Source organism: Aquila chrysaetos, chromosome 26 (genome assembly GCF_900496995.4).
Source record: "Aquila chrysaetos chrysaetos chromosome 26, bAquChr1.4, whole genome shotgun sequence".
Classification (NCBI taxonomy): Eukaryota; Metazoa; Chordata; class Aves; order Accipitriformes; family Accipitridae; genus Aquila; species Aquila chrysaetos.
In genome coordinates, this window is record NC_044029.1 from 9,176,391 (window position 1) to 9,198,811 (window position 22,421).

Here is a 22,421-nt window from a genome sequence, read left to right on the forward strand (position 1 = left end):
GTTAAATCACACCTCTGGACTTTTCTTTTTTTTAAGCACTCCACATACACATCTGATGTAGAATATGAGCGGTTCCTTTCCGTCTAGCCCACAGCCATTTGACTGTGTATCTCAAGAAAACCACATTAAAACTTAACAAGCTGAAATAATATGCATATTCTCAGTAAACAATTTTGAATGCTGTCATCTAATCACAAGTGACAGGTTTGAAAAAAATTGGCCGTATAAGCTGTGAAATTGGTAAGCAAGTGGTCCTAAAGTGAGATACAGCAGCATTAAGACAAACTGCAAACACACTGGATTTAGTATACATTTTAATGAGTTACAGTATCAGCAAAGTACTTTAACCTACTATTACCGCTTTTACTCCCATATGGCTTAGTGTATACTGTACAATTTTCCCTTAGTATTTCTATGACAGTATACATTTCAAATACCCACCCAAAAGTGAGCAATATGGGATTTGCAATGATCTATCAAATATGCCAAAACACCTTCTCTCAAGTGCTATGGTTCTAAACATTTTTGTGGGGTTACAAGTCCTTCATGAATATCTCAAAGTCTCCCTTTTTCTATTTATCTAGCAAAAAAATTTATGCCAAAAAAGCAGAATAGCTTCTCCTAGCAGCAATTAAGACCTCTGATCCTTGCGGTCAAGTCCAATGAGTTCTCTGATCAGACAATTGTGTGGAAGTTCTAGTTCGTGGTTTTAATCAATTCAAGAAAAAAAAGTTCAGAGTTTTCATCATCATGTTTTGGATGTCTTCAAACCTTGTTTCTCCATGATATTCCACAATTTGCGAAGATTGGACTGAGTGATGACATCATCAGGTTTAAGTTGAAGAGCAAGGAGGTAGTTTTCTTCAGCTTCTTTCAGTTTACCATTCAGATGGAGAATGGCTCCAAGATTCATTAGGGCAGCTGGGTACTGGTACAAAAAAAAAAAAGGGAAGGAGAAATATTAGGAATATTTTCAATTTTTCTTTTCAGACAATCTTCTTCCACTTAAACAAATTATTCCCTTACGTTTGCAGACTTTTCATGGAAGCAATTTAGCAATTTAAGCAAATAGAGATAACAAGAAAAAGTTCCTGAGCAGCTGCTGTATACTTTGTGCTTTAAACAGGGCAAGCTCTGGTGTCTACAGACATAGACTTCTCTCTTTAATGAGAAAACACAGAACTCATAAAGCTTTACATGTGGTAATGTCGGCATAGCACAGTTTCCAAGAGAAAATTAAAGTAATCCAAGAGCGGATTAAAGACAGGAATTTAATTTTAATTCAACCCATTGCCAATAAAGAGTTTATAATCATTGGGAATAGTTAACACATTGGAATTCATCCCTTTTTTCTTTGTCTTAATTATAACTAGTAGAAAATACAATCTGTTCTCAGATTCTAAGGATGTTCAGGGGTCCTAGGACATCCATTTAGATTCAGGCTGTGGCAATTATTTCTTAATGAACGATTGAATAAAATTAACAATGGTGGAAACACATTCTATTTTAATAACAAAGATGTGAAAACTTCATAACAAATCCATTAAAAAGCTTCTTATGTTACTAACAATTTTTCCATCTTTAGCTAAAACAAAATGTTTCTTGTTTTTATTTTTTCATCTTTAGATTATTCCATTATGAAATAATAGGTTGTTCATGATAATTAAACATGCCTGGTTACTGGAGTTAAATATTACAAGGGCAGAAAAGCAGATTTATGAAACTGAAGAGAACAGTCTAACCTACCTTTTTGCAAGTACCCAAGGTATTCACATGCTAGTGAGAGCACAGTAAAGGCATTTGCCAAACCAGTACCTTGCTTTTCAAAGAAAAAGGGGACAAAATACTACACAAAGTTCACTATGGTTCTCCCCCTCAGGTCACTATCATTTCCAATGAGCTTCAGGAACACTCACTTTCAAAGCCATGTAGTTTTGCCTCAGAGGATAAGTGTTTCAAGACACCACTCACCACTGTTCTGATCAAAATGCAATAGTCAAAATGTGAAGCCACATGGAAACTCGGCTTCAGATGACTGTGTGGGGGTGTTGGTATGCTTTAGAAGCCCCTCAGTGACAATAACTTCAGGAAAATATGGTAGGTAGAAGGCCAGTAATATTGCACTAGAGTTGGTCTCCCAGACTGAGGTGGAAATAGGACGTAATTAGGATGAGGAAGACTTACCTATGCTCCAAACCTCTCCACTAGCAAGTTAAACTCATTACTCTTATCCTTCTGAATCAAGCTTCACCCCCACCCGCTATAATTCTTGTGTCCAAAACCTAAATTTTGTGGTGGAAATGTTGTTCAGAACATTCTCTAGGTTTATGTTCTACAAATATTTCTTCTTTTTTTCAGCTTGCTTCACGCTTCTTTTCACCTATTAACACATGCATCACAAGAACTCATAAACATCAAATTTTCAGAACAACTGGCTTCCAGAGTTTCAAAATTAAGCAAAACAAAGTGATTTCAGCCCTCCCTATTGTAAACACCATAATGCTAATGCAGTGGAATCTGGAGATGTTATTTTTAGATTTAATTTTTCTTGCTTTACCCTGACAGATTATTTCCACGACCCCTACGTCAGTTACTTCGTTCTACTAAAAATCAAAACAAAAAAACCCCAGCTGGATTTTATAAAGTTTTCCCAGTTAAATACTCTCCAAAATTTCCTCTTCAGTCATATTCTGCACAGAGAAGGAAAACTAAGCCCCTGAAATGTAATCTTTGCTACGGAGAACACATATCAGCAGCCACATTATCATAGCTCCACCTTTGCAGTGCCAGTCTTGCATCCTATTTTACAATGAAATAATACACTCCTTAATTACAGATGTTCTGGGTGCTAATTACAGTGATGTAACTGAAGAATGATCAGAAAACAGCTCCACTGTATATGGATGGCTGTCTGAATATCCATACATTTTATTTATTAATTTATTTTTAGACCTAAGATTGTTTGAGCGAATTTTCTCAAATCATGAGTAGGATGGTCCATTCCCACTAATTGTGCTCCTTATTTGCCTAATGACAGTTTATGAATCAAACAGTTTTTTCAAGAGGACAGTTATTGACACAGAACCGTCTTCTCACTTGAAATATAACTATGTGCATATGTTTGCATGTAGACAAAGCTTACAATGGATAAGGATTAAAAAAACCTTAAACCTAGAAAAACTCGTACTAAATAAGACACACGTTAAGAAGTGCTCAGGGCTAATTCCACAGCATCCACCAACTTATTGTGTGGGAAGTAACACAGTTGTCTCATATGGCTTCCAGAATTCCTCTCTATTTCCTTCACCCCCCCCCCCCCCCAAATATGGTATGTGTATGGTACTAATCAAGTACTCTGAAGAACGTCATATATATAAGACTATATGCCTAGCTAAGAAAACTCCTCTGCCATCACGTCTTTAATTTATCATTTCATTACAGCAAAAACCAAAAACATCTAGAAAAAGAAAAAACTGCAAGCCTTTTAACTGAACTTGAAATTTTCCAACTCCTACACATCATTCCTGATTTCCTGGAGACCCAACAAATTTTAGGCCATTAATGCTCTAAACAAACGTATCCGTGAAAAATGAAAACTGATAACTCACTTCAGGTAGTGCTGAAGAAGTTCATTCCAACTCCTTCATGTTTCAAATCAGAAAGTGCATGGGATTTTGGAAAGATTGCTCCTTAACTTTGTAGGGTATCATCAGCCACCCCAATATCTATGGTTTATTGTAAGAGTTGCAAGAATTTTGGGTGACTGCAAGATTATACATCAGTGCCATCGCTCTCTAACAGCTATAAATGATGGTCTGAGGACAAGAGAGCAACAGAGTTTTGCTATAGTTTTTCTTCACATATATTGTCTTTTATTAAAGACAGCTGATAAAACTTTTCAGTACGTTAACAAAGGCAGTCGGCAGCTACCAGTGCAATAACATGGGACTTGTAGCACTGTGTAACAAATGACACCACCTACTACTTCAGAGACTTGAAAGGAGAAACAGGCCTGCCTTCATTTCCTTTTGGAGACAGATGCTTTACATCAAAAAAAGCTGACTGGCATTTCTATCGGGGTTATAAATGCTGTCTTTTATGGTCTATTGGGAATTATTCCCTTTATTAGCATTTTTATCATGGTGTGCTTGTTTCCTCAGTGGGTTTTTTGGGGGGGGTGGAGGGAGGTGCTAATGGGGAAGAGGGGAGAGGAATAACGGAGTAGTTAATGAATAACAAAATAGCAAAAGGCATGCATTTAGTTACCCAAGGTGTTTTTGGTTTACACTGATGACAATTCTTTCAAACTTTCTCTATACTACCAAAATAAAAGGAGAGCCTTGGGGCATGCAAAACTTTTAATGTAAATTAAAGTCCTCTCTAAAATTAAAGAACTATGGAATCTCTCTAAAATTAGAGAACTATGGAATCTCCAATTAATTCAAAATAATTCTGAGCAGTATTTCAGGATTATGCTAGTGGAACCAAGTACAGTATTGGACCCACAAATGGAATGAATCTTAATGACATAGAAGATGAACTGATTCCTTGTTCATCATCTCTGGCTCCATATATAGCAAATGCCATATCAGAAGAACAGTGCCAAAGAGAAGACGACTAGTTTACTATTACATATGCCTAAGAAGTTACGGAGAGAGAAACAAATGGACAACCCTTAACCTAGCTCAAAAACACCACTTGCATGGCAGACAAGTACGAACAAACAACAGCCCAAACACAAGCAATGAAATCTGAAATTGTTTTCCTCAAAGCTCTGCTAACAAATGACCCTCTGCTCAACACCACAGAGGCCAGGGCTGCAGATTCTGAGAAGAAAGTGCATTTTGTTCCTGACGGGGTACTCATAAGGAAAATATGCCAATTTTTACTCCACTAGAATCACAAGTGCAAGCGACTTCTCGCTTAGCCATTTTAAAAGGTCACTGAATAGATGTTGCCAATATTCGTCTTGCTTTTAATGAATTACTGCAGTGCGTGATCTTGTAGATATTTCAAAACAACCCCAGGACTGTTTAATGAATACCGTAATCACCATGGCCAACCCTTCAGAAACACAGAGGTTAAGTGTTTTGTTTTAAAACAGTGCAATTAAGGACACTTGTTCTTTTAAGGGTTCCTGTTGAGTAAAGTCCATACCAAAAGAAGGAAACAAAATGTCATTCACATGTGAATATTTCATCCCAACACTTTTAGTTAAATATGGGTGAAGAATTCAGGTATTTCCCTTTGATAACTGAAGATACATAGGAGGTACAATGACTGAGTAGTGAAGCAGCAGAGTATTAGTTGTAGAATGTCTAACTAAGCGCGAGAGCAAAGCACGGTGGACTGCTTCATCTTATCAGTGACCATGGGATAATGTGCTGTCATGCCTTTTTTATCCTCCTACAGTGATGGCAAGAATTTCCACTTGAACTTAAATTACTGGTGTTACTGCTGTAGCACAGCATAGTATTTTCTGAAGCAATCAAAATGTCAACAGCTCCTTTTTTATCGCTAAAGAGAACTGTGGACAACAGAATCATTTCAGGGGTGTCACTTGCTTTTGACAGACCTCACAAGTTTTGAGTAAAACCATGACCCAGGAGTTGCCCCAAGATGTAAGCATACTACTTACTTTGAAGCACGGGGGTGGGCGGAGAAGGCAGGAGAGGCGGGGAGGGACACGCAGCGAGATGGTTGCTGCCAACTGGATCTTACTCTCCAGTGCAACACATTGACAAGACTGTAAATTCAGCAGTGACACATGGAAGTAGACCTTTTTATAGAAGCGACCTAGAGTTGCCAGATAAGCCAAGTGCAAGTTATTCCTTCCAGAGACTAATGTTTCTACCTGGTTCTCTATGCTACGAGGCTTCTTAAGAACTGCAGTTTGCATATGCTATGTCTGTTATTTTGTTCTGAACAGCACATGAATCACAACTAAGACACGGATCTCCAGTAAGCTGGCTAAGATGACAAGAGTAAATTGTCTAGGAACAGATAACTCGGTGCAAAAAGCATTCTGGAACAAGATGACAAGGATGTATGGCAAAATATTATGGATCAGACAGAATAAAAAAGCATAAAATTCAGAGTTGAGAGGGATTTCCTGTGTCATCAGTCCAGACAGCAAAGCATTCAGTTCTGCTGGAAAACAAAAAAATCAGCATCTTTACAAACTCTTAAAATGGAAGAATGCTCTGCAACTTTTCCTCTACGACAGTTAAGTACATTATTTAAATTGCAAGTCTGCTCATGAACAATTTCAGTAAGTATGCTTTTGTGTCGACAACAGCTTTCAGCTTAAATAGTGAAGAGGGGAAATGGAGAGAAAAACATTCTCCCTGCAAGTACTAATTTGAATAAACATTGCGAAGAGCACAGTTTCCACGGTTGTATTAGGCAGACCTAAACATCTCTGCTGCAAAGGCAGCCTGCGTCCCGATCAACTACCTTAAGACTGACTAACATACATAGCTATAGAAATCTAACTAACAATAGGCCGAGGCTCTAGAGTGGAGTGGATCCTTGGATTCAGTCATCATCTTTAAGAGTACTACGTTGTTAACGCTGATAGAGAACAACCTTAGTTATTATTTATTGATATGTCGCTAAACAGAAAGAGACTTCCTTGAGTGCTCTATTCATATTTTGTTCACCAAACTAACAAATTATTAATCTCCAGGGAAGATGAAGACCCTCCAGAAAAAAAGACATCAAAAAAGAAAACACATAAAAAAATGAAGTAGGTAGGAAAAAAATAGTTTCTGTTCGATAACATTTATGTAATAGTCTCAGGTTAGGATAATATATCAAGTTAATAAGGCAGAAGAACAGCATGAGTTAATACCTGGTCACCTTAACAACTGATGATACTACAGAAATGTTAGGTCATGTACGTTTTTGGTTTTGTGTTGGTTTTTTAAAATTTTTTATTATTTTACATTTGGACACTCTCATCTGGACAGTCAAAGCAGTAATTTTCAAAGCAGTAATAAAAGCATCCAAAGTAACACTTTAAACTGCCTGGTGAAAGGAGAATATACATGGAAATTGTTTGTATGCTTCTAGTCCTGTGTGCTTTCAAACACTGGAGGCTATCATGACTAAAATTGCAAACTACAGGATATGTACATTTAAAACCAGAAATTAAAAAGTGAAGAAAGGGGTTTTTACCGTTTTTTTATATTTATGGGTGGCAGATGTGGGAGTTTCCATCTACATGCATACCGTGAAATTATTCAGTTTGCTTGTAGATTTAACATTGGCATCTTAAGGAAACCCACAGCTGTGAGTCAGGGAAGAGTTCTAGACTTGGCGTGGGAAGGAAGCATCAAGCAGTCTACCTCGTTTCTCAAATTATCACATCAATAGGGGACATTTTAGCATCAATGCTCTCCAGCCAGTGGAGATTTTTTTCCTCAACATCTTTTTCATCTTAACCTTCACAGACTGCTCAGAGTTTTAAAAACATAGTTATCCAAAACCAAACAAGCATATATAGATATATGTTACATCTTGCTGCTGAAAAGCTATCTACCATTGGCCTTAATATAAATTCAGAGTACACTGTTTTATATATCGGCAAGTTAACAAAAGCATGTGTTACAACTGGTAAAGGCTGCAGATCATACAACAGCTGAAAAAGTCCCACAAAAATGTACTGACATTTGTAATTTCTGTGTATCTAGATTTTTTCCCCCAATGGCCATGCATCAATTGCTTTGATTTATGCTTAAAAAACCTCCTAGTAATCACTCTCAGTTTATATAGGAACCGTGATGGACATTTTTAGATAACATACTTGTATTACCATAATAAAAGCTAAACAGGAACATACGTTATGAGTATTTAATATTATGGTTATATTTTAAAAAAATAATAAACATTTTCCAGGCCTCAAAGTGTTTCTAATTAAAATTCTTTGCCTTCCAGATCAAATGTTGTCATCAGTATAGGATATGATAATCTTATCCAATTTTCCTAGCACTTTAGGATTTCATTAAAAAAGATCTTCAAATGACTTAATTTTTGTTTATAGAAATCCAACTGTGCTCTCATGTCTGCAATTTGATAATTTTAATACATAGCTACGATTATGGTATAAAACATTTAACAACTTCTTTACCTTATCTAACACAAGTACGCTGTGTGCTAATTAGGAAGTGTGTACTCCCAGCAAGTGAGAAACTTGTTGAATAGAAATGTCAACTGTACTATCACACTGACATATAGAAATTGCTCAAAATCTTTCAGTAACAGAATTTTGCCCTCTTAAGAAAAAAGTAAGAGTGTTTTAAAATGAAATTCAATCTGTGAGTAAATGTATTTTTGCATGCACTTTCTTTTTAAACCTTGGAAACCAGAAAAATAAATGGCTTTGTGTTACTGCCTAAAGATAAACCCCACTTTTAATTTAAAAGAAATGTAGAGTGTTAAAAGAAAAATTAATATACTCCACCCAGCAGCACACATGCAGGGCTGATTAGAATAGCTGTCCATATTAACACAATCAAAACTGGCTAATCTTCAGAAAAAAACTCTAATTTACAGATCATCTGAGATTATGATCACAATTACACTCACAGTATATATTACTAGCATTAAAAAAGTTCATTTTTTTCAATCAAATAAAATGTAATTGGAAAATAAAAATGCCCACTGAGAATGAACTCATCATCCACCTATTTTTGCCCAGATGTTGATCAAATACATCAGTACCCAGAGAAGGTTGTATAGTTTTTCAAGATGCCAGGCACAGGCATATGAAGTACTGCATTGGAGCTTCCATTTTTGAGTAGAATAGCCAACTACTGAAAATTCAGAAAGAAGCAGCGTTCATTTCTGGCCTTGAAAATTTAGTGAAGTTCTAATTAAGGGAATCTCAAAATCACAAGATTTCCAGTATTTTGACTCAAGATGTTCAGGTGAATGTTAAGTGTCAAACAAGGCTTTGCACCTTTGGCTGACAAGCGTAGTCAGCTGAGTTAAATGCTTGAGAACTTGATTAAGATCGATATTGCTGCACTTTTTCCAAAACTATTTAGGTATTTGCAGTTGCAAGGTATAGCTTTCAGGCACATTGTGTAAACCATTATGCAACTTGACATACTTGCTCTGAGCACAAAGAATGAGAATCTTGCTAATTTTTTCAAGGCTTGTATCATACGCAAATGCTATTAAGACAGCCCGCAAAAAAAGTGTGATATTAAAGGATTACAGAAGCAGGAAAACAGAAAACACTAGGGGATTATGAGGCATTGTAGGATGTTTTAGGCTGAATTTTAGCCTTCATTCCACCCCTCTATTGACACGCTTTCTTTTGACTAACTTTCCCTAGACAACTGAACCAATCATTATTCCTCTATTGGTAATAATTTCACTGGGAGGAAAGTACAATTGAAGTCTGTCACATGAAGTGATACAATTTCCATAATAACATAGTTTATCAATAGTGTCTGAAGGTATTTTCAAATTGGTCAAAAAATGCAACTTCAGCATGTGGAAACGTTACCAAGGCAAATAAAAACTAATTCCATAACTTTGAAAAAAAGTAACAAAACTCTTGAGGTGATATATCATTCAAGGAACTACCTTTTCATTACAGAGTAGACAAAACTGAAAATGCCTGAAAAAAATCTTGCTCATAAATATTTTCTTTTCTGAAATGTCTACATGGAAAACCTTAAAGTATTTGCATATCAATCTTTTTTTTCTTCCCCTTTGCCCGTTTTCATCTGGCTCCTATCACTTCCATGTTTGTTGCGTAGTGCAAAAAGGTTATGCCCACACTCTGTCTTGACTTCGGTTTTGCCCACAGGATTATGAGAGCAGCTGAGAAAAGAGGCACATACTATTGGTCCTTTGCAAAATGCTGAATTACAGTGCTGCATGTAATTCCTAAGAATTCATGCCTTACTTTTTGGCAGCCAGTAACCTGCAGGTGTTCCCTATATAGAATTTAGCAATTAAATCTACAGTACATATTAAAATTATTAACTTCCAGAGTAAGCGCAAGGATTTAATTTTGATTCTGGTAGCTTAAAGATTTTAAGGCTGTAGTTTCTAGAATTTGGTCTTTTCATCACTAATAGTAAGACCACTGGGCACTAATTGCTCACTAGGCTTTTACAAGGTTGTGACTTGTAAAAAAAAATAAAATTACTTTCTGCTAGGGCAGCCTTATTTACCACATTTGACCAGTGACACATATGTTTACAGTGCTTTGTAAATAATTAATCAATAACAGCAAAACATGTTCAATGGTAGATCTACACATCCTACTCTGAAAGGTTGCACTTGATACTGCATATGCCGATAACTGCTGTTTATCAAACAGAAGTTTTCTGTATTCTTCAAACTAGATTTTTAAGAAATGGACACACGAAGCAACACTGTGAATAATATTTTCATTTTGAAAAAGGTTTAATTAATCATTTCTAAAGTCACAAGAGGATAACTAATATTTGCAGGACCAGCACCAATTCCTGCCTCTGAAATTCAATGTCAAAAATTACTCAGTGAAACCAGATGCCTGCTCCAAACTGCCCCAGAAAAAAGCCCTCCATGACTCGAGCAAACTATAATCCAGCGCCACCAGAATCGCTGTGCAGTTCCATAGTCAATGGCTCAGGTTAATTTGCCTTCTCGTTATGTATTTTCACTATACATACCATCCATTCTACATGAACACCACAGGGTCTTACAGAAATTAACTTTGGGTCCTACCTACCAGCAATCTTTTTGTTAAAGCTTGTTTCTGCCCCCAAATCAAAAGACTTGCCCCCTGTGCAATCTCCATAATCTCTGTTCAGAAAGCATTTTCTTCCTCTATTATGGGTAAAACACCCAATTTGTGAATTAATCAGCAAAAAACTCCATCAATGCAGCTATCAGAACAGAATTTTTCAAACAGAATTAATGAAGGATCATGTATTGATCTTTCGCAAATGATAAAAACTAAGTCTGGTAATTTCAAGTGTATTTAAATGCAGTCAGAATGTGAAGAAATGAAGTAGGACTACTGAGTTACAATAAACTCCACCAAATAACTCCACCATAAATATATTAATCATTTACCCCACGGAATCTGAGACACACAGCAAGCCTTCATATGGAATTTAATTTAGGGTTTTATTGTGCATTTTCATTTTTACTGTTGTTGTTATATTGGAAAAGATTTCTATTTTCTTTCACGCTGTAACTGTTTTCAGTGAGTTTGAGGCAGCCAGATGCTGAGGCAACTGGCACTGTTACAAACCATAATGTCAGATTAAAGTTACTTACTGTTACAGGAAGACAATCTTTACTGGAGCACCTGAAGCATTAGCAAAACTGCCTCAGCTTAGTAATAGAGCCGTTCGTTATATGGAAGACATACTTCAGAAGGGTAGGTACACCTGAATGTATATTTGCACTCCAGTAAAACTAACTATGGTAAATAGAATCAAGTAAATGCAAAGTGCAGAGCTGACCAATATACAGTGGTTCAGAATGCCTCAGCAAAAAGGGACGGTTCTTTGGGGGAAATGAAAAGCTATCCATCTCCTCCCCCTGCATCTTCTCATTAGCAGACATCTGATCTCTAGACTGTAACTTTCCCGGGAAAAATACATTGAAACTGGTACTGAAGTTACTCTTAAAGACAAATTCCAAGAAAATTACTTCAGCCAGACACCTGCCACCCATCCCCTTCCTAGCAGTCTGCAAACAGACAGTTCTTCTCAGGCAGCTCTCAGGCCAAAACCAGCCTTGTTGTAGGGCATTTTTCATCTACGCAATCACCTAGATACACCCAGAGGTGTGGGAGGGTGGGGGAGAATACCAGTTGCATCAAAACCGTCTTGTGAAGCAGAAACGTACGTCCTCCAGAACTTGTGGGGAAAAAAAATCTAATAGGATATGCCAGCCCACAACTAAAAATCATTCTAGGAATGAGAAATACATCAGAACTTTAGATTAGGAAGAAAATTAGGAAGTTATTTATGGCAAAACATCCTACTGAGAATGTACTGTTGCTGGGTTTATTTAATGAGCATTAAAAACACTTCCTTACCAGTTCTAATTGCATAATAAATTCATTGCATTGTTTCCAGAATCAGCACTAGAATACTCTATTAGGAAAAACCTTGCTGGATTCTCTTTTAATTGAGTTCAAACAGATGGTTTAATTTCTGAAATGCTAATCTACTGCTGTGAGTTCTGTATTTCATGGCACTTTATTTTTGATTGACACTGAGGGCTACATTTACAAGGCAAAGCCAATCTTGCTCTCTCCAGGAACTGATGCAGGCAGCAGAGTACCCCCTGCCATATTACTATCAGATGTGAATCACAATCAAGTGCATAGGTCTATCCATGATACATCATCTTCACTTCCACAATTTCAGCAAAGAGACTGCACCTTTACAAACTACTGCCTCCCATCATCTCAAAGCATAATGATTCCTTTTATTTAACTCAGTAGTACAAATCTAAGCTGTGACTTCCCATTAATTAGTTTCGCAAACCTATTTTTTGAATTATTCAGTAAATGAACATCATGGTTGAGTACAAGCACAACCATCGCACTGTTATTTTCATACTGAAAAGTAATCATAGAAAAAAAAGTTATCTGTCTACTAAGATGTGGATGAAAAACACTAAAATGCTGGATGAAACAAATCTGCACTCCAAGAGACAGGCCTAGCCGACCTCACATCCCTTTTTCTTCAAATAATTTTGATGGTGGACTGAACATATCTATATACCAGATAAAGACTTCAGATTTGCATAATGAAAATACATATAAAAAACAGAAAAAGAAATGTGAGGACACTAAGTTTTCCATTCAAGTTAACTGAGGCGCAGTCCTACAAAATTTCTGTATCAAGGTCTTAACAATAACAGAGCTCAAGTATCATTTGGTATGAGAAGTTCTTCTCTTTGGACCATTGAGAATTACAATCACCCGATGGGATCCGAAGAACAGTGTTCTGTATCTAGGTAGGTGCCTGGAGAGAAAACAGAACTTATACCTTAATACTTGGGTGACTAACTCTTAGGAAACATCACTGAACTAACAGTAAACATGCATGATTTTTGTGAAAACATGGTCATTTACTTTTTGGAGATTTAGCCACGTAAACATTTTGAAAACAGAGCCTACAATGGAAAATGGGTGCATAAAACAAAATGCTTTGGGGTATTTTTTTTGTGAAGAAAAGACTTTATTAGCAGCTCCAAGCAGCACAAGGGATTGCCACCAGACATACTGAAAACCTTGTAAGACCTATATCCTAAGCAAAAAGGACATGAATTATCGAAGAGTTTCTTTCTCAAATTACATGTGGCCTGATTTCAGCTGGGACAGAGTTAATTTTCTTTCTAGTAGCTGGTACGGTGCTATGTTTTGAGTTCACTATGTGAAGAATGTTGATAACACTGATGTTTTCAGTTGTTGCTAAGTAGTGTTTAGACTCAGTCAAGGATTTTTCAGCTTCTCATGCCCAGCCAGCAAGAAGGCTGGAGGGGCACAAGGAGTTGGGAGGGGACACAGCCAGGACAGCTGACCCAAACTGGTCAATGGGGTATTCCATACCATGTGACATCATGCCCAGTATATAAACTGGGGGGAGTGGAGGCGGGGGGATCACCGCTCAGGAACTAACTGGGCATCGGTTGGCGAGTGGTGAGCAATTGCATTGTGCATCACTTGTATATTCCAATCCTTTTATTATTACTGTTGTCATTGTATTAGTGTTATCATTATCATTATTAGTTTCTTCCTTTCTATGTTATTAAACTGTTCTTATCTCAACCCACGAGTTCTACTATTTTTTCTCCCGATTCTCTCCCCCATCCCACTGGATGGGGGGGAAGTGAGTGAGCAGCTGCGTGGTGCTTAGTTGCTGCCTGGGGTTAAACCACAACAACATGTTAAGCACAAAATTACTGTTTCAACAGTTCTTGGTAAGAGTAAGTGATGATTTAATGAAGATGTGAAGGTTAATTGAATTAGAAAAGAGGAGTTAGTATATAGTTGCTTATTTCCAACATTTGTTCCCCCCGTTAGAAAAGCATGTCTATACATTTTACAGTTCATGAAGATGAATGACTCAGAAAATACATTACGCCAATAATTAGACTGTGGAAGGATTAACATTTATGGGAAATTTGTAAACATTTTCATAGCTAAAAATGAAACGAAAAGCACCCCAAATTACCATGACAACAAGTTTCTGGCTTACTTTGCCAAGTGTTTCTGGGTATGCTTACTGTTTGAAAAACTTTACATTAAGAAGAGCTCATAGCTGCTTGCATAATTTCACTTGAAGAAATCAGGAACTACAGAGCCCCATTTACCTCTCACATGCAGGAGAAACAGTAGCAGCTCTAACCAAAATGGTGTTACTGCAATGCAATATCTATGTAAGGAGAAGAAACTCAAATGTATTTTAATTTCAGTTATTTAGAACTTGCACAGACAAAATACTTATGTATTGATTACGATATCAATGTACAACAAATTATTCTATATGGGAAACAAACAGCAACTTAAAGGCATTTTAATTCAATTCCAGAGCTCCCAAATTACACTGAGCGAGCCAATCGATCTCAGATATTTGCGTATTTAACTGCTTGTATAATCAGAAGAAAAGAGTACAAATGCACTCCCCATAATCTAACTCTCACAAAACTGAAGCTGAGAACTGTAATGACATGATTTCCAGCTTTCTCCTATGCATCTTACATGGAGATGGATCACAATATCAAGATCCAGATTCAAGTATTCCATAATCACCCAAAAGCACGTTCAATCTTTGCTTTCACAGAGCTGCTACAATGCATGAGAAAACACACATAGTTTTCTGGGGTAAGGCTATAAATATTCTCCTGTATTTCCCAAAGGAAATTCAGTGTTTTCCACAGCTGAGTAAATTGGTTTTCAAATTATACAACTCATCCTGATATTGTGCTTCAGTATTACAGGTAAATATCCCCATTCCAATAGCCTGTGTTCTTTCTTTGTCCCCTGACGGAGATCATAGGGATGAGAAACGCTATATGGGTTTTTTTGTTTGTTGTTTTTTTTAAGGTGGGAGGCACTAATCTCTGCTGAAGTAGGAATACTTTAAGATTCAGAACAACAGCCTGTACAAAAGCCCGTCTTGAAGCTGACAATTGTGCACAACAAAAAACCTAAATGTGTCTTTAAAATATTTAGGAGGACCATGAACAAATATAATTCCAAATATAGAAAGATAACTTTTTGTTCAAAAGAATAAACACAGTTTTCCCCAAATAGCTGGACAGAGATAAAATATATGCCTTGCACTTAGCCCCAGACAAGGATGAACTTAGTATAAGGACCTGGAAGGGCTGAAGCAACAACAACAACAACAACAACAACAACAACAACAACAACAAAAGAAAATTGAGCTGGGAGCCCAAATTAGATTTAAAAAGCTTTCCAGCTCAGGAGGGGCAGAGAGAGTTCATGCATGGATAAACTCTTTATGTGGAGAAGTGTTGCTATTTCTGTGCAAACACTGAAGAGCCTTTCCACCTGAAATGAAGGGCAGCTTGCATTCAGTTAATACTAATTTTCCTGAATTTCTCCATTCTGTACAACCTTTAGGCTAGGTCAGCCTTCTGCTAGGCAGGGTGAGAAATGTCACAGCTATTCTGCTATCAAATCTCAGAGTCAGTCTTCCATTGCCTGTCACTGGGGAAAGTCTACTGAATTTACAGTAACCAAGAAAGTGTTCTCTCCTCCTTTTGAGATCAGAGAGTGATGTCCTCTTTTCTCTCAGGGTGTTCCACCATCTCCTCTCCCAGCGGAGCCGATCCATGCCTAAGCCTCCCACCCCTGTATCTGTCTGAACTCAAGCTATTAAAAGTATGCCACCTGGAAATACAGTTCACATCAGTCATGCCTATCTTCTCATTAGGAAGCCACAATACCCTTTATAGTCCCTAAAAGTCCTGCATGCCCTGTAACAACTGGTTCAGTCTTTAGGAAGCACCAGAGCAGGAAGAACTGGATCCTGGGAAGTTTTCTTATTCGTCACACCTTCACCAGGGAAAAAGAAAGGAGGCATTTTCAGGAGGCCAAGAGTGCTGCTGGGCTGGAAGGAATCCACAGCCATTCATATCGTTGAGGTGGGAAGTTTGGCACACTTGAGAGGAAGCCTTAAACAACGCGAGGCTTAGCAGGAGCTGGTGCTGGTAGTGGGAAGCTGTGCAGTCCTGACACAGGGCAGGAGAAGCTGGGAGCAGCTTGAAGGGCAGGCAGGCAGTCAGCAGAAGCTCCACCTGTCCCACTTTTGTATTTTCCGTGAAGGCAGACACAAGTAATGGAAGACAACTGAACGGGTGAACCTGCCGGATGCTAACTACCTAAAAATACAGCTCTCTGGTCATTCCGTGGCACCAATACAAAAAGATAAAAGACTGCCATGTGTTCATTACTTTGAATAAACAAGTAAAGAGACAGAAGAACATTTTAAAACAAGGATTCTCAACTGGAAGGTGTCATGCTTTACTCGCAATAATACATGGTGTAAAAATCATACATGTACTGTTTCTCTAGGGGACTATGTCAGCTTTATCCATACTATGCTCTGGAAACCAGGAGTACGATGGCAAGACACTCCAGTTGGGTTTGGATAACAGGAACTAGGTAGACCTGCTCAAAGAACGGCAGGAGCTATAGATTCATCACTGGTGAGGGATTTGCAGTACCCCAGGAGCAGTGCGAGGACGACACTGGGTCCAGTGAAGCGTGGAACAGTGCCAGTTTTTCGTCAGTTGAGGATCAGCTGCAGACAGTTTAAGAATCACTGTTAACCCACCCATTACTGCCAGCAGCAGCAGAAGTAACATAGCAGGAGCTCTTAAAAGTTTCATGAAAATTCTCCCTGGCAATAACAGGACATGCCCGTAACAAAGCTGGCAAAATGTGTTAAAGCCGTCTCCCTCACAATTACTCCTAGCCTGGTAAAGCTACAGGAGAGAAGTCCTGAACGTTCGGGAGAAAGTCAAATAGGGAAATTTGGCACAGAAACACCTAAGGAAAAAATACATAATAAAGCAGATCTTGGTTACATATGTTTCAAGACAAAATCCAACATCTACTTTATTTTTTAAAGATGTATGTACTATCGGAAGTATATTCATTTTCAGAGGTCTTGTCATGAATAAAACCCATATATTATGAACACTTTCCATAAGGAGGCACTGAAAGCATGTTATCTATAAGGTGGCTATAAAAATGCAGTCAATTATCTGGAAAACACTAGCATTCTTCCTTCAACTGTTAGACAGCTCGAGGTAGAGCTTATTGCAAGCCTGGAGCCTTTGACATGAAATCTGTATTCCAGCATCGGGGGGGAAAAAAAATAAAAGAAGCACTTGTAGAAACTGCTTTTTAATATGATATTGTGTTAACTGATTACATAAACCCTTCAAGTCAAGAAATGGTTTAGTCCCCCACATCATGATTAAACCATCTAGTGGAAATTGTATTTATTTTGCTTATAGGTACATTTCTCCTTTCCCCCTCGTTCTATGTGTGTGTCTTTATGTATGTTGTTACAGTAAGACATTTAATCAAGCCCTTTTGAAGTGGTAGAGTGGAAACAGCTGTTTCTGACAATGTGCCGATGACACGGGGCTTAAAGCTGTCATGAGCTCCAGATTGCAAGCAGCACTAATATGTGCTTGGGATGGTGGTGACTTGCAGGTCATGGCACCTCCTTGAGGAATGCTTCTAAGCCAATCAGCTCAAGGTGGTGGCTCAAAGTCTTAAGGCTCTAGTGAGCTCGCTTTCATTTAATACTCTTGAGGTCACACTTCAAAGTGCCCTTTCTTCTCAAGAGCCACTGGCCATCTGTGGGGGTTCTAGAGCAACTTTTTAAAGATTGGCCGCTTCAAGTTCAGACTTAAAAAATTAGAAAGGCAGCTCTATTACACAAATGATGTCTTAAAAGTTGAGTAAAAGCTTCAGCTTAAGTCGGTATCTCATATTCTTGTAAAGAATGCCAATTTAAAGAGAGTTTCTGGATGACTGACTTTTTCCACAACAAAGTGAGCTTAAAGCTCACATTTTAGAGTGCCTAACAACTTGTTGAAACAATTTCCTGGTTTGTGAACATTACAAGATGTAGGGCACCTAGAAACCATCTCTGAATACAGATTTTCCTCAGCAATACTCCCACTCAGGATAATTACCACATAAATGTCTTGCTGTCCAAGAAAATTACACTTTCATTTCTTCACGCAACTGAATTTGTTAGAACTAGACTAATGTGATTAACATACATCTGAGCCAACATTGCTAGAACAAACACATATGGGCTTCTCACCGAGAAGGCTCTAAAATGCATTTGTTTTGATCATGGTAAATACACAATGTAGGAATGCATTTTTTGGAGAGTATTCAACACGATCCAGGGGCTAGGGAAGCTAATCTCTGTAGGTTGCCTAGAGAGTTGAAGGAGGAAAAGAGAGTCCTGTAAGAAATGATTCATAGCAAACAAAAGTAGATTCCTTCTCCGAACTGCTTCCTGGATTCCTCTCTTCCCCTTGGCTCTCCAGGGGAAAGTCAACTCTGTGAAGCCTATTTGGAAATAAATAGACATAATCTTGAGAATGCTTGCTTCTTCAGTGAAGTTTACGACAAATGATTCCCATCTCCACAGCAGCACTATATTCTACAGAAAATACTGCTCTTCTGAAATTTGACTGGAAATTACTTTCATAGAGGATAAATACACGCTTACTGAAAATAAGGCCAATCATGAACATCATTAAGAGAACAGTTAGGTCTAAACCTGGAATAATAATACTAGCCAAATTGGTGTTTTCTTTGCACCCAAGCTGCAATTCAGCTGGTGCTGCTATTGTACCAAAGTGTTTTAATTCTTTTACCCTCTGCAGAATGAAGGTGTATCCAAAAGCAAAGATGATGGTCAAGATGTGGATATACATTTTAACACACCTATGATGTATTCAGTTGTTCTTTTACTGGGTATAATTGTTTTGCAAATACTTTATTAATTTTAATAAAGCTTTTCATGGAGAAAATAAATTGTATTTTCAGTATTTTTCAGTCCTCTCTGAATCAGTTCAATGATGAATGAATCACCCCTAATACTACAAAAATAAAATCTTTCTGTCTTTGCTTTCTTAAAAACAATGGCTTGCATGTTTTAGAGAAGTTACATTTCTCCTGTAACTGAATACTATCTTTCTGGGGATGTTTTTAGCCTCTTTAGTCACAACTTTTATAAAAATGGATTAGTTGAATGAGAAAGTGACTCAGACATGAAGGCACATTGGCTGCTCACTGCTGTGCCCAAATCTTGAGACACTGAAATAAAAGAATGCTTGCTTAGGAGACAAATGCAGGAGTGGAGACTGCTGTCTGGAAAAAACACTGAAATAGCGAACTAAGTAGCTCTGAAAGTTGTCAGTCAGATGGCCATTTAAACTGGACCGGGTTGTAGAAAAGCTCAGCAGAGCAGCTTCTGGATCCAAAAGGCTTATACGTTTGGGAGCAGGTGAGGAAGTATTGCATATGTCGTATTACTTCATTCCAAAAGCAACAGGAATGGTTGAGAAACCGAAGAAAGGGATGCAAAAGGAAAACAAAGCGAGAATGCTGAGAACAAAATTGTCATGAAAGCTCAATGAGCAGACAAATTCACTAACAATCAGTAAAAGATTGAGTCTGTAGTATTACTAACATATTGCTGCTAAGGATGGTAATTTATAGTGGTGATATTAGAGATATTACACAACATGTAATATTTGTAACGAAATGGATGCAAGAGAGTGGAAATCTGAGTTTTGTTTCAGGCTGCACTAGTTGAAAATCTCTCAGGAGCCAGGGACGGGTTTAATTCTAAAGAATAACTGATAATTTAGTTGTCTCGGTACAGTGAATAAGAAAGGAGTTTGTAACAGAGAAATGGATCTTCAACTTGGGATCTGGAGGAGTGATTGGGGAATCACAGGAGAAAAAAAATCACGCTGAAAAAAAAAGCAGAGTTTACTTGGGATCCTGATCCATAATTCACTAATGTCAACAGGTACCGTCTCAGGCACCAGAAGGGGGAAGGTTCTTGTTAAACAGATGCTCTTAGCACTTAATTGTTGTAGGAACAAGGCTGATCCACTGCACAGAATGGGACTTCAGCGCTACTACAGTATTCTCACTGAGAGGGAATTTGGGAACAGACCTCTTAGCAATTATCATTAAACAGGTGCACAGAAATATACATACAGATATGTGTATATATGTGGAACTGTACATATGCATGCATCTGTACATTACATCACATTCATACATCTAGTATTTTGAATTTTCTACAAAGAAGAGTTTCTAGATCATTAGTGACCGATACAAAAAAAATAAAATGAAAATCCTTCAGCACTGTATTTTGCTTAAAGATATTTCTTTAGCATCTTGACTCACCTAATTTTGCTGATCCTGCATATTCATAAGACAGTGAGAGGATACACAGGCTATATCCAAAATAAGAAATTAAACCGTGGGCATTTTCTAGCTGTCAGGATGGTTTCTACACAGCTCTGGACTGGGCCACTGCAGTCTCTCAGAGAGTACCCAGGCACACTCTGAGAAGCTGTTTGGATCAATACTAGAGAGTAATCCTGGGCACATTTCATTTACCAGCACAGATGTAGCTATGAAGTACACAGGTTTTCACTCATTTGCATTCCCTACTCCTTTGGAAAGATCAGGAGCTTCTGTCTTACCATGTCTGCCTCATATTGCTTACAACCTAGGAAACCTCCTCGAGTGGCTTCTTTTCCTCCCACCCTGAAACTATTATGGTAAATTTGAGAGTTAATAATAGGAAAAAAGATACGCATGACTACTTCTGTTTTTATTTTCATTCTTGAGAGATTGCCCTTGTACAGTTGTCAGTTGATGCTGGCAGTGAAAATGGATAAAACTTTCCCACTCTGGATCACTAAAATATTTTTAAAAAGTCACGAACCATATGCATACTATGCTTAGCTAGAAAGTTAAACTTTATCACCTTGAACATAAAAGTGAAATTAAGTCTTAAAGAAAGCTGAACAGTAGTACCTATTAGATTTTAACTTAAACTAATCAAAGTTAGAAGAAAGTTGCTATAATAAACTGTTCCGATGATCTTATCCTGCAAAAAAGATACTTTGGTCTTAACATGTAAAGCTTGTCAGCAATATCTAGAAATACTTAACTTTTATAGTACCACTGCCATGAGCTAGAAGCCCTAGTTATTTCCAAGGCTCTCTGAGAAACCTCACACATATAATCATATTCATATACGGTTATATACGAATAAATATATTTCTGAGTTTCTAAGAAACATTTTGAGAGTACAATGAACCACAGAAAAGAGAAGAGGAACTGTACCAACGTTGAAGCAACTGAGGCAATTCTTTCAACATTAGAGTACCCACTCAGAAAAAAACAGTCTTGCATCTGAAAGCATAAGGAATCACAAAGTCTAAACTGCTACCTCACAAAGTATGAATTAAAGAAATAAATAGATTTTGGAGAGGTTCTTTCAGACATGGTGTGAAAGGGTTTAATTTCATATGAATAAGTTATTTTGGTTTTCTTGGATTATATTTTGTTAGCTTGTTTTGAGTCTTAGCTGGTGGTGCTTTTGATTCTTACGTCTGAAAACTCTTTTGTTTTAAGCCTGTATTTTTTTTTTTTTTTTACTTGGGTTTTTTCTTTTTTCTTTTTTTTTTTTTGACTGAAATTGCTAACTTGTATCCTTAAATTTGACACTAGACACTTCTGTGACAGGAATGTGTTCTATATTTGATTTATTCCATAGACAAAGTATTAAGTATTTAAAATAAATTCTGTTCCATTTATATTCATGAATGTTTTTTCCCAAAATGTGAAGGTAATTGAAAAGAAATATAACATTGAGAAAAAATGGTAAAAAGAAAATATTTTATTTCTTTAGTTCCTGATGCAATAAAATTGGAAATGAGCTTTTCTTTTTAAAAAGGGTCTGTCACATACTCCTACATATTTCTGCTTCAAGCAATAAACATTTCTTTGCCAATATACAACAACCTCACAGGTATTTACCTCTGAGGTAATATAATCTTCAAGTTTGTTGAACAACAATGTATACCAGAAGTTCATGACAGAGGAAAAGGGATAAATGTGTTATTTAAAATGCCTTAAACAGTGGATCACAGAATAGCTTTTCATTCTCTTTTACTAGTGAAAATAGATGGAATTAGGAGAGCTTTCCAAACTTAACATATTTAAAGGCAGATATATAAATCTAAATCTAGAAATCTTTTCCAAGTATGTTAGCCAAGTGAGACTTGTTGCTAGAACACTTCACTGAGGTAACCTGAAAGTATAGTGATTGGTTTGACAAATGAACAGC

At 37.3% G+C, this 22,421-nt stretch overlaps 1 protein-coding gene across 1 annotated transcript in view; it reads right to left on the bottom strand.

Moving 5' to 3' along the window:
* Positions 1–297: 297 nt before the first annotated feature.
* The window catches only part of TMTC2 (transmembrane O-mannosyltransferase targeting cadherins 2), a 256,843-nt gene continuing 234,719 nt past the window's right edge, over positions 298–22,421 (bottom strand). Inside the window, exon 12 of the mRNA XM_030002975.2 lies at positions 298–928. Within this exon, the coding sequence (XP_029858835.1) occupies positions 749–928 (180 nt within the window). The 3' untranslated portion in view covers positions 298–748. The remainder of the gene's footprint in view (positions 929–22,421) is intronic.